Genomic DNA, 19979 nt, shown 5'->3' on the forward strand with positions numbered 1-19979 from the left:
GTAAGCTGATACATAACTCGCAATTCTCACCAGTGCATTTAACAATAAGTGCTAACATTTTTACAAAGTAATTGGATGGCTAGGAAGGCCAACATCTAATTGACACTTGGCAGGCCACTGAATAAACGTGACACACAAAGAATGGCGTGAGTGTTTTCATAGGCCACATGGTAGAATTAGTACCCAGGCTTGCTTTCAACCACAAAAACCTCCCTTCTTTCCATATATGAATCAATAATCTGCTCAGATTTACAACATACTAGTTCAATTTTTTTTAATGTTTCATAAAGTAACAGGCAATGAACCAAATAGGCAGGTAAAACAGGCAAATTATAGGGATGAAGCAACAAATTATGTAAATGGCTGGCATCAACTGCATGGTTCAATATTTTTGCAAGCACAAACAGTGACTTTTACAAAATGGATGAAAACTGCAACAAGTGTACTAAAAGGGCTGCTTGGTTATATAGTACAAGTTTAAGCTCATTTGAATTTAGAATTCAATGCAACAATAATGAAATCTAAATGCTGGAGGTTAAAGAGAAAATGTGATATCATTCCATTGCTCAATATGCTCAAAAGTTGATTTTAAAAAACAAATTTATCACTATAATCCACCTTCCCACAAAAAAGCAACATGTGCAAACCAACAAATAGTATCCAGGACATCCATCTCCTTAGGTATACAAGCAAGACCTAGTAAACTGTACGGAGATCAGGAACTGTTAAATCCTGAGTTTTAAATTCCACTATTAGTTAAGAACTGGCTGCAGACTGAGAACTGTTTGATCAGGGATTTCCTGTCAGGGTGACCAGACGTAGTAGGTCTCACTGAACTTATAAATATGCCTGCACAAGTAAAATATTTGCTCAGAGAACAGGCTTACTTGAAACAGTCTGATTTCTTGTTTGACATGGGAGTAGAATACCTAAAATTGTTGTAACTTTATCCTCCCTATCCATGTAAGATTCCCTTAAAAAAAACACCCATAGACTATTAAAACTTTTAACCCATAATTTGTAAGAATCAAGGTAAACTGGCTAGGTATGAGGGACTAGAGGTCTGAAGGCCAGCAAGCAGTTATTAAGCTATAGCACTTTAATACTTGGTTATTAATCTAACCTGGTAAAGAAGTTAAATTTGATAATGTCCTCACAGATGGACAGATCAACTAATCATACCATTGAAAGATATAATTAAAAAAACATTTGATTTGTTTCAATATCAAGAGGGCCACTGAATGCAACAGTGTTCCAAGCATTACAACCACATTGAATATTTCCACCTTTATTTACTCAAACTCCAACACAACTTTAGTTAAAAAGACACTTTGGCACTATCCCTGAATCAGAAAAGTTTGGTTGCTGAATACAAAATAATTATACAAAAAGTGAGTCAAACATTTTATTTATTTATGTTCAGGTAAAAACATTAACCTGATGAAGTAGTTATTGCAGATTTCAGAAATCAGCACATGAACAGTTGGACAGAGCAGTGTTTACAGGTGCACTATCCTTATCAAACCAAGAGAGCTCAACTATTACTTTTGTTCAAAGCTAGCAGTGCAAAAAACAAGTGAACTACAACAAGGTAAATTAAACAAGATAAAGCAACTGTCCCACTATAACAGCAAGTGGAACTTTCCTCAAAGTTTCACACCAACTGGAAATGCTACCTGTCCCTTCAATAACAGACTAACCAGCCCAATATTATAGGTTTTAAAAAAGGAAAAAAGGGGATTTCTGAGTATTGTTAATTGTTGCCTGAAGTCATTCTGTAAACAAATCTAGAGAGAGATTAAAGGCTTCTGCCAACAGTCCTATTATTTTACAATAAAACTACTGGCAAATACTAGAATTTGTATATTGGAAACAAATAAATTTTAGACTATGATACAATTGTTGGGCCAATGGAGGTTAAGAAATGCTTAAAATCTTCAAGCCCTTGGCTTAACCATTTGCTGAATTATGGGCTTAAGAAACATCACAAAAAAGCAGAACCCTATGTTACATCACACAAGTGCAGATGAGTTAAACATAAATGGACAAACTAAATGGAACAGAGGGTGAAGATAGACAAAGAGAAAAATGCAAATTACACTAACCAGAGCTTAAATTATTTTATGCAAGGTTTAAATCGGTCATTTTTGCATGTTTGTACATATTAATCTTTGGAAACAAAAACAAAAAAAACCCACCAGAAATGTAGGCTCCAGATGGATATACACATCAATACCAAACTGCACAGTGACATTTTATTGTTCCGTCATCCTGGAAGAAAAACATCCCTTTCTTTTGATTTTGAATACCACACAGAAAAAAAGCAATTTAAAAACTGCACCCAAATAATTGTTAAATTAACAAGAACTTCTTTAAGAATTTATTTTTGTTTAAATCTTGCATTAACTTTGGGGTCTTTTTTTCATTTTTTCAGTCCATAAGGGCTATTTTAATAAATATACCATCCAAGTCTTTTTGTTGAAGATTTGCAGCATACCCAAGCCATTTCTACAATAAGTACGCTGTACACATTGCCTTGATGCAGTGATACACTTAGAAAATAAATCATGATTTTGTCATTTGTTGTAACAGGCAGCTTGAAGATTCAGACGCTGTGATCAGGAGAGATGGAACGATTGCTGCCCTTCTCTAGCAGCTATTAAAAGTTTTTCACGCATTATGTCGATACTGGAGTAATCTGGCAACTTGAGATAATTAACACAGGTCATTACAGAGGGTAAGAAATCATCAGGATTTTCTGTGGACTCAAATGTCTTGCGGACAATGGTGAGTGGGGGGTTTAAACTCCGAAACCCTATAAAAAGAAAAACTTGCGTAAGTTTCAACACAGCAGGCAAATAAATCCAAATTCACCAACTTTTTGTAAGACATTCAGAATTAGGAGCGAAAGTAAACAATTCAGTCCATCGAGTCTGTTCCACATTCAACAAGATCATAACTGATCCGATTAACCTCAACTCCACTTTTCTGTTGTTTTCTCATAACCCTTGATTCCCTTGCTGATTAAAAATCTCTCACACTTGAATTACTTATTGAACCAACCTCAACAGCCCTGTGGTAGGAATTCCACAGATTCACTATCCTCTGACAAAATTACTCATGTCTTAAATGGGCAACCCTTATACTGAGATAAGTATAGCCTTGTACTAGCCTAAAGCCATAATATTCAAACCGTGCTCTAAAATTATAATGCTGGCATGCGCTTCCTGCTTCTTTACCACTGCGTTTACTATTATGTCTGGCATGGTCAGATTCTCTTTCCCATCTCCTAGCACCAAAGCTACTATCAAAAAATAGATGAAGTCAGAAGCCAATGTAGATTTGAAAAGCTTGATGATGCACTAGGACATAGAGCGCGCTGTGGCAGGAAGAAACATTGAGATAATAGCAAATGCAAATCCTACATTGGGGAAAAACTGTTGTTACAGGCTTGGCTCAATGGTAGCACTTTTGCAGGGACTGAGGGTACAAACTCAACTCCAGAAATCTAAACATAAATCTAGGCTATACTACAGAGTAGTATTGAGGCAGTGCTGCGCTGCTGGGAGTTACCATTTTTCAGAAGAAACTTTGACTATGCCGTCACAATTATATGTGAAGAGCAGGGGTTACTCTCAGTGCCTTGGCCAATGGCTATCATTCAAATAATTTAATTGTCAAACTTATTTCATTCTTAGTAGGGTTAGCAGAGACAAAATAGCTGCTGCAGTGCCCTTTCCTTGACGAAACTTCCGAAGTACTGCATTAGCTACCAGATGTTTTTGGGTGCCTGGAGTTTGTGAAAGCCATGTGATAAATACAAGTGCTTTATTTCCTTCCATCTGTATCTGTAAACGATCCACATATGATTAGACATAAAAACCTGAAAGGCATCTGAAATTTGAAAATTAACAAATTTTTGAAGCATAAAGCCAAAATTGTCTTTTTCCATCAAATAAAAGATCAAATCAGTGTTTAAATTAACAATACATTTAATCCAAGTAGCTGCTTGACAGTTTTGGGAGTAACACTTCTCCTCATTGAGCCAAGATGGTCACAGCCTTGGTCAAACGGGTTCCAACTCCCAAACGGTTGTTCCAAATTAAGTCATAACAGAATTGAAAACCAGAACAGTGCAAGAACCATCAAGGGAAAAATGAGCTTCCATTTATTCATCATTTCTCATGACCAGACATTTCAAAATACACTATAGCTCATGAGTACCTTCTAATGCAGTCACTGCTTGACAAGGGCAGGTGATGGCATTGTGGTAATGTCATTAAACTAGTAATCTAGAACCTCGTGTTAAGGTTCAGGGGACACCTGTTTAAATCACACCATGGCCGATCTGAATTTTTAACTAAAATTGAACCACTGTTGATGGGTCTAAAATCCAATCTGGTTCACTAACATTCTTCGGGGAAGGAAATCTGAGCTTTCCCGAACTAACGTCCACTTGACTCCAGACCACAGCAATGTGGCTGATTCTTGACTGCCCTCTGGACAATTAGCGACTGGCAAAAAATACTGGCCTAGCCAATGACACTGACGTACAAAATTTTGTAAACAGCAGTAAATACTAAATGAAGGCTTTTGCTGCAGTACAAAACCAACTCCCAATACTACTTCAACAGAAAGGCTACGATTGCTGTTACATGGCTTTATTCAGCTAACATGGAAGATTCCATCACGCAGAGATATACAAAGATCCTAATTTCATAGTTTACATCCATTACAGCCCAGCATGTTACTTTGAGGCTCAGTGTTTCTTCAATACACCAACAATGTGACAGAGATAGTAGGAACTGCCAATGCTGGAGAATCTGAGATAACATGGTGTAGAGCTGGATGAACACTGTTCATCCAGCTCTACACCTTGTTAACAATGTGACAGAAGTGGCAAAATCAGGCTTACCTCCGACAGGTAGTCGTGGACTTCCAGTAACAAATTGAAGAAATAGCCTTTGTTGCTCACCATCAAAACTACTGAGTATTTCAAACAGAAATTTCACGGCACGACTGTGGGACAAAAGCAATAAAAAGACAATACCAACTTCATTAATTTGACATCTTCTGTAGCGTCTGCTCCTTCAAAAACAACATTTTCCACAAATCAGCATTTACTGCAATTCCTTTACACTGTTTCAGTGTCAGATGTATCAAATCTTGGGAAGGTGAAACGGAGAGATTTACTTGTGCTATGACTGTAGTACAGGATATGCCACACTTCAATTCACATAACCCAGGAGTCACGCCAATTTGAATATTATATTGTTTAGTGCCTACCTTGGTGAGAAATCAGTTTTATACTCAAGATCATAAAGATTTGAAAAGTGAAAGTGTGTCTGGTTGGGGTTTTATCTTTTTTTTTTAAAATCACTTTGCTGCCTGTGATTGCATAAGATTTTGTGATTGATTTATACAATTCTAACTTAAGTAGTATACAAAAATGGATACTAGAGACCAACTAGCTTAATATTGGATAGGCAAGTTAATGGAATCCTTGTTTAAAACTGTAAAGGAAAAAGGAAATGGAAAACACAGGTCAGCAGAAATGACAAATTCTTTGAAGTAATGTCAGAAAACATTGTAAAAGGCTAACAGAGTAGACATTAGATATGTGGATTTTCAATTAAAAAAACAAACAACTGCATAGCAGAACCAGGCAACATCTAGCTGAATAGATATCAAGCTGTTGGCAAAATACAAAACAAATGGTGCAAAATGGTAATCTACAAGGACTGGTGCTTAGCCCACCACTGTTTGTCATTTACATAAATGATTAAAATTCAGATCGTAAAAGTCCAAATTAAAAAATTTTGTTCGACAATGGATCAGTTGTACATTTTAAATCATAGATCATTTTTTGTTCAGCTAGAGGTATGAAGGGGCATGGGCCAAAGCAAGTGTATGGAATTAGGTCATAGATCAACCACTATCTAACTGATTAGTGCAATGGACTTGGAGTTAAACGGCATACACCTGTTCCTTCAGTGGATATGGTTAATAGAAAAGGGCCACAACATAATGCAAGACAACATCAATGAAAACTGTACGGGTAACAGGTGATTACACATAAACTTCAATTAATACAAGACATTATATTTTAGGTAGGAGCAATAAATGGTTACATGGGCATTGGAAAACAGCACTGTGCGGGAGAGAGAGATTGGAGGAATACAAAAATTATAGATCAGTGAAAAGTTGTGATGTGGTTTAATGTTACTAAAAAGAAAAACTCATTAAGGTTAATTTCTGGGAGTAACAGAAAAGGAAGATTCAGTCTGTTTAGGCACTTTAATGAGGGAACACCTGGGAATACAATTTAATTGCTATAACAAGAATAGAAGTGCACTGTAAGCAGCAAAAAAAAATTTACAACAAATGAGGCCTGAAAACTCATACCTGTCAGGAAAGACCACGGTCTGCTTTCTCAAGGCGGACCAAGATGGTCTGACAGCACAAAGGTTACCAAGGGGTTTCTCAGTAAACACAGAATCAACATTTCCACATGCAGGTGAGAACAAAACGACAACCAATAAAAATTCAGTACAAATAAATCCACTAAAGAATTCTGACAGCAATAAATCAAATGTTATTGGGGTTACAAAAAGAAAGATCAGGCTCTTAGGGGAACATAAACACCAGCACAGACCAGTTGGCCTGAACAGTTTGTTCTTTGTTGTAAATACTTGCTCACACCAAACAATCTTGGTCCAAACAAAACTGCTTCACATGTAATGCTTCCCATTATGCCTAAAGACTCAGGTTTGGGTGGTGATCTGACATCATCTAACAAACCTTTGCAAAACAAAAAAAGGTGTCAGAATTGTCCAAAATGGATGTTGTTTCTCTAGGCTTTGGTCTTCTCAAAGCGTGGCAGATACTGGGGACAAGTTCTCCAGAAATTCAGTTATACTTAGTTAGCAGTTTGAATGCTATGAGATATATTAAAGGTTACACAATTCCAGGTGAAATATTTATACCTGTCATGATTATATCCGTGATCTGGCCTGCAACATTCCATTAAAGTTTTCACGTCCCATGCCTCTGATTTGGAGCCACAGAGTAGCTGATCCAACTATTGATTAAACAAAAATATTAGAGCAAATAAATGTGAATTTAGAAGAAAGCGCATTATCAAAGCGATTGCTTTCTGCTTATTATACCACTGGAGACTAAAAAATTTACAAGTGCTCAAAATTACGCATTCGTAGTAAAAGCAAATATATGTGAAAACCCATTTCTTTTAGTGCCATATCAGTAACAAGCGAGTTATAATCGCCAGTGAAAAGTTTCACCAAATTTCTTATACACGGGTTTTAACAAAGAATGGTTTGTTGCACAGAGAGGGAGAGGCACAAGACACAAGTTTTTAAATATCTGAAACAGATAATAAGAGGCACTTGGAGAATTAAGAAGAATGTCATAGTAGTTTTGGTTTGCTTTCACAGTACACTAACAGAAGTTCAAGAGACAGCTATGCTGTAAGCCTCCACCATTTTATGCCATCAAATCAAACACATTTTTAGATTTCAAGTTAGGTAATTAAATACAAAGCCAGTTCGAATTGTCTAAGTTAGAATGGCATGTAGAGGAAATAGGTATAGTTTACTCAACACATTCTCGTGCCTTAAATTACTCTTGGGTATCTTGGTTTATTCATTAGTAATAATATATAACTTTACTGCTTATGACATTTTCTATCCTATTCTATTGCAATTATGTTTATGTTAATGTGTTAGAAAATTCCTGTTAAGTTTGACAAATGGCTTATAACTCAAAACAATTTCAAGTTGATGCATTAAGGGTCTTTGGCATTGAGATAAAACAATTCATTAGAATGGTCCAGATATGGAACAGTTTAAATCTCCTTACACCAGTGCTTAATTATGGTAGGAATGAAACCATTCACACAGACACCGACCTTTTGTTTCCCCTCAGTTAGAAGTTACAAAGGAAAGAAACAGCATGTTTAAAATCTCACTATTCCTAAGAAAGTAAAGGTTAGGGCCTAAATTTTGGATGAGAAGATACAGGTAAGTTTCTGCAAGTTGTCTCAATGTCAGAGTCAACAAAAGGCCAGTCAGGAAAGGGAAGTGTAGAATTTTCAATCTAAATTTTATTTAATCAAAATATTTGACTCAAGCACAGAAACCATGATTTCCTTCTCAACTAGAATACTGATCACCTGATAGAACAGCAGGATTTTTGAATTAGCACCTTTTGGGCAGGTTCACTATCTTACAAGGCGGCCCTTAATTTGAAGTGCAGCAAACAAGGAGTTACAAACACAACCTGGTTAAGACTTTGGCATTTGGCAGGGGCAAGCTTCAGCAGGAGTCTGTGAGCTTGCTTGATGCAGTAACAGAAGGCCAAATTGTGTACCAGTCACGTTTCCTCACTAATGTGACATGAACCTTTCTTTTGAGAATATACCTACCAAAATTATCCTTAAATTTCTGGACTGGCGACAGCATTTATGTCAATATTTATATCATGGTCAGCACAGTGGCTCAGTGGTTGGCGGTGATGCCTCTCAGTATCAGGGACCTGAGTCCACCCTTGGGCAACTGTCTGTGTGGAGTTTACACGTTCTCTCCATTTCTACATGGATTTCCTCCAACAGTCCAAAGACATGCAGGTTAGGTTCATGCTAAATCGGCCTTAGTGTCCAGAGATGTGCAGGTATAGCGGATTAGGCATAGGAAATGTGGGACTGCAAGGATTACATGGGGCTTGGTGTGGACAAGGTGCTCTTCAGATGCTTTGTGACAGCTCAATGAGCCAAATGGCTTCTTTCCACACTACAGACATGCTATATTTCTACGAATCTCTGAGAGACAAAATTTCCATCCTCTTGTTCACGTGTTGGTACCTTGCACACGCTGTCTGCAATACTAATTTGTGAACTGATAACCTTTGTTGAAGAATATTAATAGTACTGATGCGTCCGTTACTGGAGAGCCAGTAGAGAATGCTAGATTAGAGGATTATAACACTAGTTAATATAAAAGGAAATTTAGATGGTACTCAAGATAATGGACTTAAATTTGTCTATGACCAGAATGCAAGCTATACGTGCATTGAGCAGTAAAATGTCCTTTAATTTTCCATTATTTAAACAACAAATAGCTTCACATGCCATCAAAATCAAAATGGGAGACCAGCTGTTGGGGGTGACTGATGATTGCCAATGTTTCATGCTCACCATTAAAGAAATATACTTTTGCCTAGCTACACAGTTCAGGCATTAGTGGTGTTCTTTCACATGCAATAGGATGTAGATGTTTTGGAACAAACTGACTTCCATACTTGAATGCCATGGGGGCGTTTCCGGATACTATCTTAAAAATAGTATTAATCTCCATTTTCCAAGCAACAGGCCGGAAGTTCCACAGAAGTGAATTTTTTTAAAAGAATGGATTTGCTTTACAAAATTATAAACACAAACTGAAATATTTTACATTTGAAAACCAAAGTTCTGACCTTAGTTTGACTAACTGAGGAAGATATATTATTGAAGCATAATAAAGTTTAATTCATGCAGTCTTAAGCACAACCATCATTGATGTCACTGCATCAACATAACGTTTAGATTTAAAGAAAGCAACTTCACTGGAAACAGTTATCTATTTCTGACAGCATATTGCATAAATTTTTAAAGTTGCTCCCAACAAGTTGGCCTTTGACCAGGTAAGTATATTACCGCGAGAAACTAACCTCTTCAGGGTAAAAATACTGCAAGTGATGGAGTGGAAAAACTGACTCGAAGCCATCTCGAAAAGATTCAAACTGCTTGGAAACACCTTCGTTCAAGGTCCAGTAAACTACCAGCTGCAGAAGGAAACACATCTGCAATTACGCTGAAATATAAGTATTTACAATTATAAATGCATTTAACAGACAGGTACATTCCCCAAATGCTTCAGGACGATATAATTGGAAAAAGTTGACACCAACACAAAAGTAGAGTTTCGACTGGGACAGACCAACAGAATTGGAGAAACTTAACTGCCAGGAGTCATTGTAAATCAGAAAGGATAAGGCACAGAGCTTGTAGTAGAATAAGATATGGAGGAAAAAATTTGGTTAAATTGAAGTTTAGAACATAGAACAATACAGCACAGAACAGGCCCTTCGGCCCTCAATGTTGCGCCGACCTGTGAACTAATCTAAGCCCATCCCCCTACACTATCCCATCATTATCCATATGCTTATCCAAGGACTGTTTAAATGCCCCTAATGTGGCTGAGTTCACTACATTGGCAGGCAGGGCATTCCATTCCCTTATCACTCTGAGTAAAGAACGTGCCTCTGACATCTGTCTTAAATCCACCACCTCTCAATTTGTAGCTATGCCCCCTCGTAAAAGCTGACGTCATCAACCTCGGAAAAAGACTCTCACTGTCCACCCTATCTAATCCTCTGATCATCTTGTATGTCTCTATTAAATCCCCTCTTAGCCTCCTTCTCTCCAATGAGAACAAACCGAAGTCCCTCAGCCTTTCTTCATAGGGCCTGTGCTCCAGACCAGGCAACATCCTGGTAAATCTCCTCTGCACCTTCTCTAATGCTTCCACATCCTTCCTGTAAGGGGGCAACCAGAACTGCACACAATATTCCAAATGATGCCACACTAGCGTTTTATACAGTTGCAGCATGACATCACGGCTCCGGAACTCAATCCCTCTACCAATAAAACCTAACACACTGTGAGCCTTCTTAACAGCACTATCAACCTGGGTGGCAACTTTCAGGGATCTACGTACATGGACACCAAGATCCATCTGTACATCCACACTACCAAGAATCTTTCCATTGACCCGGTATTCTGCCTTCCTATTATTCCTCCCAAAGTGGATCACCTCACTTTTATCCGTATTAACCTCCATTTGCCACCTTTCAGCCCAATTCTGCAGTTTATCCAAGTCTCCCTGTAACATTCTTCCACACTGTCCACCACTCCACCAACTTTAGTGTCATCTGCAAACTTACTAACCCATCCACCTATGCCTGTGTCCAAGTCATTTATAAAAATGACAAACAACAGTGGTTCCAAAACAGATCCTTGAGGCACACCACTAGTAACCAGACTCTAGGCTGAATATTTTCCATCAACCATACTCGTTGCCTTCTTACAGAAAGCCAGTTTCTAATCCAAACTGCTAAATCTCCCTCAATCCCGTGCCTCTGTATTTTCTCCAATAGCCTACCATGTGGAACCTTATCAAAGGCTTTACTGAAATCCAAGTACATCACGTCAACTGCCCTACCCTCATCCACATGCTTGGTCACCTTCTCAAAAAACTCAATGACCTTTGTGAGACACGACCTGCCCTTGACAAATCCATGCTGACTATCTACAATGAAACTGTTGCTTGCTAGATGATTATAAATCCTCTCTCTTATAATCCTTCCCAAATTTTTTCCTACAACAGACGTAAGGCTCACAGGTCTATAATTACCCGGGTCATCTCTACTGCCCTTCTTAAACAAGGGCACAACGTTTGCAATCCTCTAGTCCTCTGGTACTAAACCTGTAGACAATGAGCATTTCCAGATTACTGAGATTATTGGATGAGGAGCTACTCAGTCATGCAATGGCAAGTTTGAAGTTGCCACCTGGCTCCTACATGGATGCCTTAGGAACCAGATATTACCACGCAGTGTGAAATACAAACACACCCCACCCCCAGCACCACCACATCGACAACCCACAAGCTCGTAAAACAGCAAAACACAGCATCCACAGGATGGTAAAGGTAACTATCAATAAACTGAATTAGACCCCATACACACTCCATTGCAAAGGGAAACCGGAAGTGAGATAATCCAGCTCAATGGACCCCAGACTTTAACTAACAGGCAGGAAAACACTACGTTGTTTCATTGGAGGCTGCACTGAGGATGTTACCCAGCAGGGTAATGAAACATCTGCGGAACAATGAATCAGCTTGGCAAGTCATCCAACAACATCCATAGCCCAAGCTGCAAATCTACTAAAATCTTAGATTGCAAAAGCAGAGTCTAAAATTTCAACAGCAGATGGACTAGTGTTAGAGATGTTGAGTCGGAAATACATAGTCCTTACAACGGGAAATTAATAGGACACAAAGATAGCGAACCTATGTTTTAGCGTGTGACAGTGGGAAGAGAAATGGATGAAATCCAACTGAGGGTTCAATGCTTCAGTAATGAAGGTCTGAAGACGATCTCCTTACAATCCATAACGTTCAATTGGAAGACACTAACAAATGCATGACTGGACATGAAGCAAGTAATCCAACACTATAGGCAGTGGAGGAATGGAAAACAGAACCAAAGTAGAACTGGGTATGATTAGTATGTATGTAGAGACTTAACCCATGTCTGTCGGGTAGCGATGAAGAGTGACTACAATGATGTTGGAACTTCTGTCAACTGGAAATAAATTATTGGCCAAAGGATAGAAACTGGCGCTTTACTAACAAAAACATTCAGCAAAATACTTCTACTTGCTGCTTTCTTCAGGACAAAGAGGGAGATCCTAGTTCTTCCATTTTTAAAAGATGAAGAAAAATATTTTAAGATTTTCAGAAGCAACAGCGTTAAACGTTAATTTTAAATCAGGAGTGATCCAGAATCAGAAAGCAATGTACTTTGTTTAAAAAAAATGGTGTATGTGCTGAATTTGGATTCCAGAAACTAAATTACTAATGGCACAAGGAAAAGTGCTTGAAATAATCGATTAACGCTTCAGGATGTCAATGCATCAAAACATCATTTAGCAGAGGAAACCAACTTCAAATGGGAATGACTATTTACCAAACGAAACTGTACCCATTTTTAAAATTGTTCCTACTAAGGTGGCCTTTGTTATCTTAGATATATACTTACCTAGTCAAAGTGTGGAGCTGGACGAACACAGCAGGCCCAGCAGCATCTCAGGAGCACAAAAGCTGACGTTTCGGGCCTAGGCCCTTCATCAGATTAGGCCCGAAATGTCAACTTTTGTGCTCCCGAGATGCTGCTTGGCCTGCTGTGTTCATCCAGCTTCACACTTTGTTACCTTGGATTCTCCAGCCTATGCAGTTCCCATTATCACTAAGTACATAATTAGTTTGTTGCATCCTTCTAGCTAATATCAAGCAGGCAGAAGTCAACCAATACTGTAAATGGTCTCACAGTAAAATAATATGGTTGCCAATTTAAGCAGTTCTTATTTAGAACACTTAGGATCATCGACTTTGTTCTGCAGACAAACTAATCTTTCACCATTGCTACCTCAAAAACCTATAAGGATTTCCAATAAGGTTTAAAATCAGATATGCAAAAATTAAGCTACAGTACTGCAGTTAACTGTGACCATCATGCATCCAGGCAACTCATTCTGGGGAAACGACGAGGCAAATTAAAAACATTTGCTTGGTATAACTGCAGGCAATTGTGTTCGACCACAGGAACTTAGCTATTCCAACTGATAACAGCCACTAAAATAAGATCAAGACTTCCTGAGCAAGATACTACATGGAGCTTTCGTCATATAATGATCTGGATAATAGTTGAATAATCTCAAGTTTTTATTTCATATTTCCCAATTAGAAGCTGTTGCAAAGATTTAAAAATCAACAGAAAATGACACACCCCACTGGATTTTTAAAACTTAGAGGCACAGGAGCAAAGTTACTAATGATATTGAAAAAGGACTAGGAAGGAGGTTCTAAATGGAGATTTTGAACAATTTGAAGCTTATTTAAAAAGCAGACTTTATAAGGTAATAACCTTGGGATTAGTAACCAAACCACAGGAAATCTGGCAAAGGTAAATAAAAAGGAGGTAAACGCAAAGATTGATGGTGCAAAAATGGCATAAGAATGAGTTTCAACTCACAGGACACTGGCATCAGAACTGAAGTAGAAGGGAGCTCTAACCAAGGGGGAGGCTTCACTTGCACACAATGGGACAAAAATCAAAGAATTGATGAGTTGGAAAAACTTTAAACTAATTTAAGGGGATGAGGGTTCAGGAGAGGGCAATCATAGACTTAAAGGGCAAAAGAGCACGGCAGCTTTGCACCAGTCACATGAAGGGTGCCAGAAACATGAAGGCTGAGTGAGTACGAGCACTGAAAAACTATAAATATGGTCAAAGGGAGAAAACATGGTTATAAAGGCAAGTCAGTGTCTCTTCACTTAAATGCTGATATTTTGTTCCAAAGACTACATGAATTAAAGCAAAATTAGAAGTTAATCTGCATGCTCCTACTGCCATTATGGAGACACGATTACTAGGGGATCAAAGCTGGAAACTAAATATTCAGAAGAATGTGACTTTTTAATAAGACAGACAGAAACGAATGATAAGAATGAGGGGTAGCTTTTTTTTGTATGGAATGGAACATATTGTCATGGACCCAAAGTTGTACAATAGAAGATATGGTATGGGAGTAGTCTTTGGGCCCCCTAGCAGCAGCTATGTTGTATGAAAAAAGATAAGTCAAGAGAAAATTACAGCTCATTAACAAATGACATCAGTGCATGAATCAGGCATGACTGTCATCTTCATACGAGAGGGAAATTCAAATTGGCGAAGGGAGCCACGAGGAAGAATTCACCGTGTACATGGGGCAGCTTCCTAGGAGGATATGCTGCGGATCCATGCAGGGATCAGACTATTTTGGATCTGGTGATGTGAAAAGAGACAGGTTTAATTAGATTAGATTCCCTACAGTGTTGAAACAGGCCCTTTGGCCCAACAAGTCCACACCCCCCCTTGCAGCATCCCACCCAGAGACCCATCCCCCTATAACCCGCACACCCCTGAACACTACAGGCAATTTAGCATGGCCAATCCACCTAACCTGCACATCTTTGGAGGAAACCGGAGCACCCGGGGGAAACCCACGCAGGCACAGGGAGAATATGCAAACTCCACACAGACAGTTAGCCAAGGCTGGAATTGAACCCTGGTCCCTGGTGCTGTGAAGCTGCAGTGCTAACCACTGAGCCACTGTGCCGCCCCTTATTAATGATCACACAGTAAAAGATTCCCTAGGAAACACTGACCATCGCAGTTTAAGGAGGGAGGAGGCAGAAGACCATAAACTATAGGCTAGTTAGCCTGACTTTAGTCGCTGGTGAAGATTTTAGAGCCCATTATTAAGGAGGAGATAACAGACTATTTGAGAGTGCGTGGTAAAAGGGGGCAAGTCAGCACAATTTTGATCAAGGGGAGTTCAGGCCTGGCAAATTTGTTAGAATTCTTTGAGGAGGAAATGAGCAAGTGAGACAACGGTGACGCAGTAGATACAATCTATTTCGCTTTCTAAGAAGCCTTTGACAAGGTACTGCACAGGAGGCGGCTAAATAAGAGCAGAACCCATGATGTCAGGGCAAGGTAATGGCATGGATAGAAGATTGGCTGACTGGCATATGGCAGAGAGTAGAAATAAAGGGTCTTTTTCAGGATGGCAGCCTGTGACAAGAGGGTCACTAGGGGCTTAGTGCTAGAACCACAACTATTCACATTATGCATTGACAACCTCGAAGGAACTGAAGGCGTTGTTGCGAAGTTTGCAGGTAACACAAAGATAGGGGTAGGGCAGGTAGTTTGGAGGAAGCAGGGAGGCTGCAGAAAGACTTGACCAGGCTGGGAGAGTGGGCAAAGAAGTGACAAATATAATGTAAATGTAGGAAAGTATGAAGTTATGCACTTTGGAAGGAAGAAGAGGCACAGACTATTTTCTCAATGGGGAATGGCTTTGGAAATCTGAAACATAAAAGGGGCTTGGGTGTCTTAGTTCAGGTATCTCTGAAAGTTAACATGCAAGTTCAGTTGCCAGACTCATGAAATGTCAGAGTTTGCTGCAAGGGGATACAAGAGCAGAGATGTACTTTTGAGGTTGTACAAGGCTCCAGTCAGATTGCATTCAGGATACTGTGTATGCTGAGGAGCATGTGCTGGTGTTGGAGGGGATCCAGAAGAGCTTTACAAGAATGATCATATTAGGAGTAACTGAGGACTTTAGGTCTGTAATTGGTAGTTTAGAACGATGGGGTGTGGGGGGGGGGGGAAGAAGAGATCTGATTGAAACTTACAGAATACTGAGACGCCTGGATACAGTGGACATGGGGATGACCTTTTAACTTGTAGGAAGAGACTAGGACCCGAGGGCACATTGAGTGATGAAATGACTGTTTAGTACTGGGATGAGGAAGAATTTCTTGAAGCGGAGGGTGCTTAATCTGTGGAACTCATTGTGGAGGCCAAGTCATTGAGTCTATTTAAGACAGAGATAGTTTCTTGATTGACAAAAAGGATCAAGGGTTATGGGGAGAAGGCAGAAGAATGGGGTTGAGAAACATATCAGGCATGACTGAACGGTGGAGTAGACTGAAAATGGCCTAATTTTGCTCCTTTAGACCACAGCACGGTAAATTTTAGCACCTGGGTCAGAAACAGCTCTGCTAAATTTAAATGCAGCTAATTACAAAGGAACGAGGGTCGGCTTGACTAAATTAGACTGGGAAAGGAGCTTAGCAAAAAACATAAGTGAGGAACAATAGCAGTTGTTTAAGTAAATAGTTCATGACTCACAGCAATGACATATCCCAGTGAGGAAATATTCAAGGAAGGGGTGAAACTAGCCATGGTTAACCAAGTTAGTTCAGGACAGTACCAAAGTAAAAGAAAGTAAATATACAATGTGGCAAAGATTCGTGGTAAGCCACAGGATCAGGGAAGAAAGAAAAAGGTACCAAAAGGTCAAGGGGAGAAAGGAAACTTTATAGATATAGTAGTAAGACTTACCAAAATCGACAACAGTTTAAATATACCCAAGGGCAAAGATAGGCCAAAGTGAACACAGGATCCTTAGAAAATAAGGCTGGGGAAATAATACTGAAGAACTAGGATTCGGCACAGGAGTTGAATAAATCCTCTGCCTTATTCTTCACAGGTAGAAGACAGTAACAGTTCCAAGATAATGAAATAATCAAGGCCTGGGACGAAATAAGTCCAGGAACTATCACTAGAGAAATAGTATTAGGAGAATTAATAGGACTTAAATGCTAACAAGTCCCCTGGGCCTGAAGACCTACATTCTCGGATGCTGAAGGAAGCAGCTACAAGCGTAGAAGATACACGAATATTCAAAAAGGAGAGATTACAAAAAAACTTCTATAGGCCCATGACCATCACTAGAAAAAAATGTTACAAAGCAAGTATGAGCACAGTATTTAGAAATACATATTACCATCAAGTAGAGTCAACATGGCGTCATGAAGGGGAAATCAAGCCTGACCAGCTGGTGAGAGTTCTTTACGAAAGTAGCAAGCAGAATAAATAAGAAGGGAATTAACACATTTGTATCTAAGGTTTTAGATTAGATTTGTAGTTCGGGTTTATGGATGTTGTGGTTGGATGGCTCGCCAAGCTGGTTCGTTGTTCCGCAGACATTTCATTACCTTGCTGTGCGGTCTCCGATGAAGCGCCGTTGTGTTTTCCTGCCAGTTATTTGAACTCGAGTCCGTTGAGCTGAGTTACCTCCACTGCAAAGAAAAAACAGAAGTGAGGGTATATGGGGTCGAGCTCTATTAGTTTATTGATGGCTTTCTTAGTGTAGTACCAGGCTTCTAGGAATTCCCATGCTTGCCTCTGCTTTGCTTGTCCCTGGATCTCTGTGTTGTCCCAATCAAATTGGTGGTTCTCCTTATCCATGTGGATAGAGATGAATGAGTATTGGTCATGTCTTGTTGGAGCCAATTGATGCTCGTGGAGCCTTGTTGTTAATTTCCTTCCTCTTTGTCCCATGTAGTGTTTGCCAGTCTCTGGAGTGAATCTTGTAGCTGACATTGGTCCTGTACATAGTGGGTAGTGGGTCTTTGGTTCGGGTGAGCAGTTGTCATAGGGTTGATGAGGGTTTGAGCACTATTCTGATGCCCAGCGGGCTTAGGTGTCTTGTGGCTAGCTCCGATGTGTTCCTGATGTAAGGTAGCATGATGAGTGTGTCGGGGAATGTCTCTCTTTCTTGGGCCGTTCGTTTAGTGGGCATCTTCTGGCCCGGTTTTTTTGGATATCCATGGTCCTTGAACACCTGGAAGAGGTATTCTTCTTGTCCTCAGTGTAGCTCTGTGCTGCTGCAGTGTGTTGTTGCCTGTTCCAATAATGTTCTCACGCAGCTTCCTTTGTGTGTGTTAGGATGGTTGCTGTTGAAGTTCAGTACTGTGCGTGTGCGCGTGCGTGGTTTTCCTGTGTTAGGAATGCCCCATTGGTCCTGCACTCTACCATGACGTCCAAGAATGGGAGCTGCTTGTTGTTCTTCTCCTCTGGTGAATTTGATTGCGGTGAGGGTGTTGTTTATTAGTTTGTGTGTCTCCTCTAGTTTGGTCCGTTTAATGATGACAAAGGTGTCGCCCACATAACGTGTCCCACATAACGTGTCCATAGTTTAGGTTGTATTAGCAGAAGGGCCGTACTTTCCTTTGCATCACTGCTTTGGCTATAAGTCTGGAGATAGGTGATCCCATGGGTGTCCTGTTGATCCGTTCATATGTTTGGCCACTGAAAGTGAAGTGGGTGGTGAGACATAGGCCCAGTAGCTTCAGCATGTTGTCTGTGGAGATGGTTTCACTGGTGTCTTGTTCTAGTAGTGCGGTCACTGTTTCCCTTGCTAGTGATATGTCTATTGATGTGAATAGCGCAGTGACATCAAACGATACCATGGTCTCATCATCTATTCTGTGTCTTTAATGGAATTGAGGAACCATTGGGCTGAGTGGATTGAGTGGGGTGACTTGTTGACGAAGTGCTTTAGTCTCCCTTGTAGGACAAGCAGAGACAGGCACGGGAATTCCGAGAAGCCTGGTACTCCACTAAGAAAGCCATCAACAAACACACGGAACTTGAGTCCATTTACACTCCACTGCGAAGGAAAACCAGAAGTGAGGTAATCCAGCTCAACGGACTCCAGAGTTCAAATAACAGGCAGGAAAACACAACGGTGCTTCATCAGAGGCTGCACTGATGTTACCCAGCAGGGTAATGAAATGTCTGCGGAACAACAAATCGGTTCAGAGAGCCAACCAACCACAAAAAATTTATTTGTATTTCCAAAAGGCATAAAATAAAGGTACCACATATTAGGTTCTGGAATAAAAGTCCACAGTGGTGGGATAGTTTTTAACATGGATAAAGGTTTGCCTGACTAAAAGAAGGTAAAACTCAAATTAGGGGGACATTTTTAGGATGACAAAAGACAACAAGTAGAGTTCCACAGGGACCTACTGCCAAGTCTGTGGATGACTAAAAATGGTGGGAAGGTCATTGGTGAGGGTTGGAGTCAGGTGGAGCACGTGGGTACAAATTTGACAGATGGAAATGTGAGGTTACACAGTTTAGAGAAAGAAGAATACAGCAGCACAGTAGTTTTTAAATTGAAAGCTGCAGCAGAGGGATTTGGGGGTTCCCATGCAAAGAAAAAATAATAAATCACAAAAATTTAGCATGCCATGTTCAGCAGGCTGGCATTAGTCAATGCAAACAGAATGTTGGCTGTTATCTCAAAAGGGACAGTGCATAAAAATTGGGAACTCTTGCTATAACTATCTACACAAAAGACACTGGTTAGACCATACCTATAATATTGCCAAGAGTTTCAGTCCCCTGGCCAGCTCAGACAAGGCTCACCAGGTTGATCCAGGGTCTGAAGAGACTTTCTTATGAGGAGAGATTGAGTAGGTCGGGCCTGTACTCATTGGAGTTTAGAAGAGTGAGAAGTGACCTTATTGAAACGAGATTCGTAGGAGTGCTTGACATGATAGTTGTGGAGAGATTATTTCCTCTTTTGGGACAGTCGAGGACCAAATGTCATCATCTCTGAGTAAGGGCTCACCCAATTAGGACAAAAATGAGAATAACTGAAAAGCAGAGTAGACTTGATGGATCGAATTGCCTACTTCTGCCTTCATATACAAAGATACAGCACAGAAACAAAGCCT

The 19979-nt window shown here is 39.8% G+C and overlaps 1 protein-coding gene across 14 annotated transcripts in view; it reads right to left on the reverse strand.

The window, feature by feature from the left end:
• Positions 1–259: 259 nt before the first annotated feature.
• The window catches only part of trip12 (thyroid hormone receptor interactor 12), a 212129-nt gene continuing 192409 nt past the window's right edge, over positions 260–19979 (reverse strand). For all 14 annotated transcript variants that reach the window (XM_048542108.2, XM_048542107.2, XM_059651238.1 and 11 more), the window contains 4 exons: positions 9724–9837; positions 6987–7081; positions 4916–5019; positions 260–2815 (listed from right to left, as the gene is read on the reverse strand). In XM_048542108.2, coding sequence (XP_048398065.1) covers positions 2619–2815; positions 4916–5019; positions 6987–7081; positions 9724–9837 — 510 coding nt within the window. In that variant the 3' untranslated portion in view covers positions 260–2618. The remainder of the gene's footprint in view (positions 2816–4915; positions 5020–6986; positions 7082–9723; positions 9838–19979) is intronic.

This window comes from Stegostoma tigrinum, chromosome 14 (assembly GCF_030684315.1).
Source record: "Stegostoma tigrinum isolate sSteTig4 chromosome 14, sSteTig4.hap1, whole genome shotgun sequence".
NCBI classification, from domain to species: domain Eukaryota; kingdom Metazoa; phylum Chordata; class Chondrichthyes; order Orectolobiformes; family Stegostomatidae; genus Stegostoma; species Stegostoma tigrinum.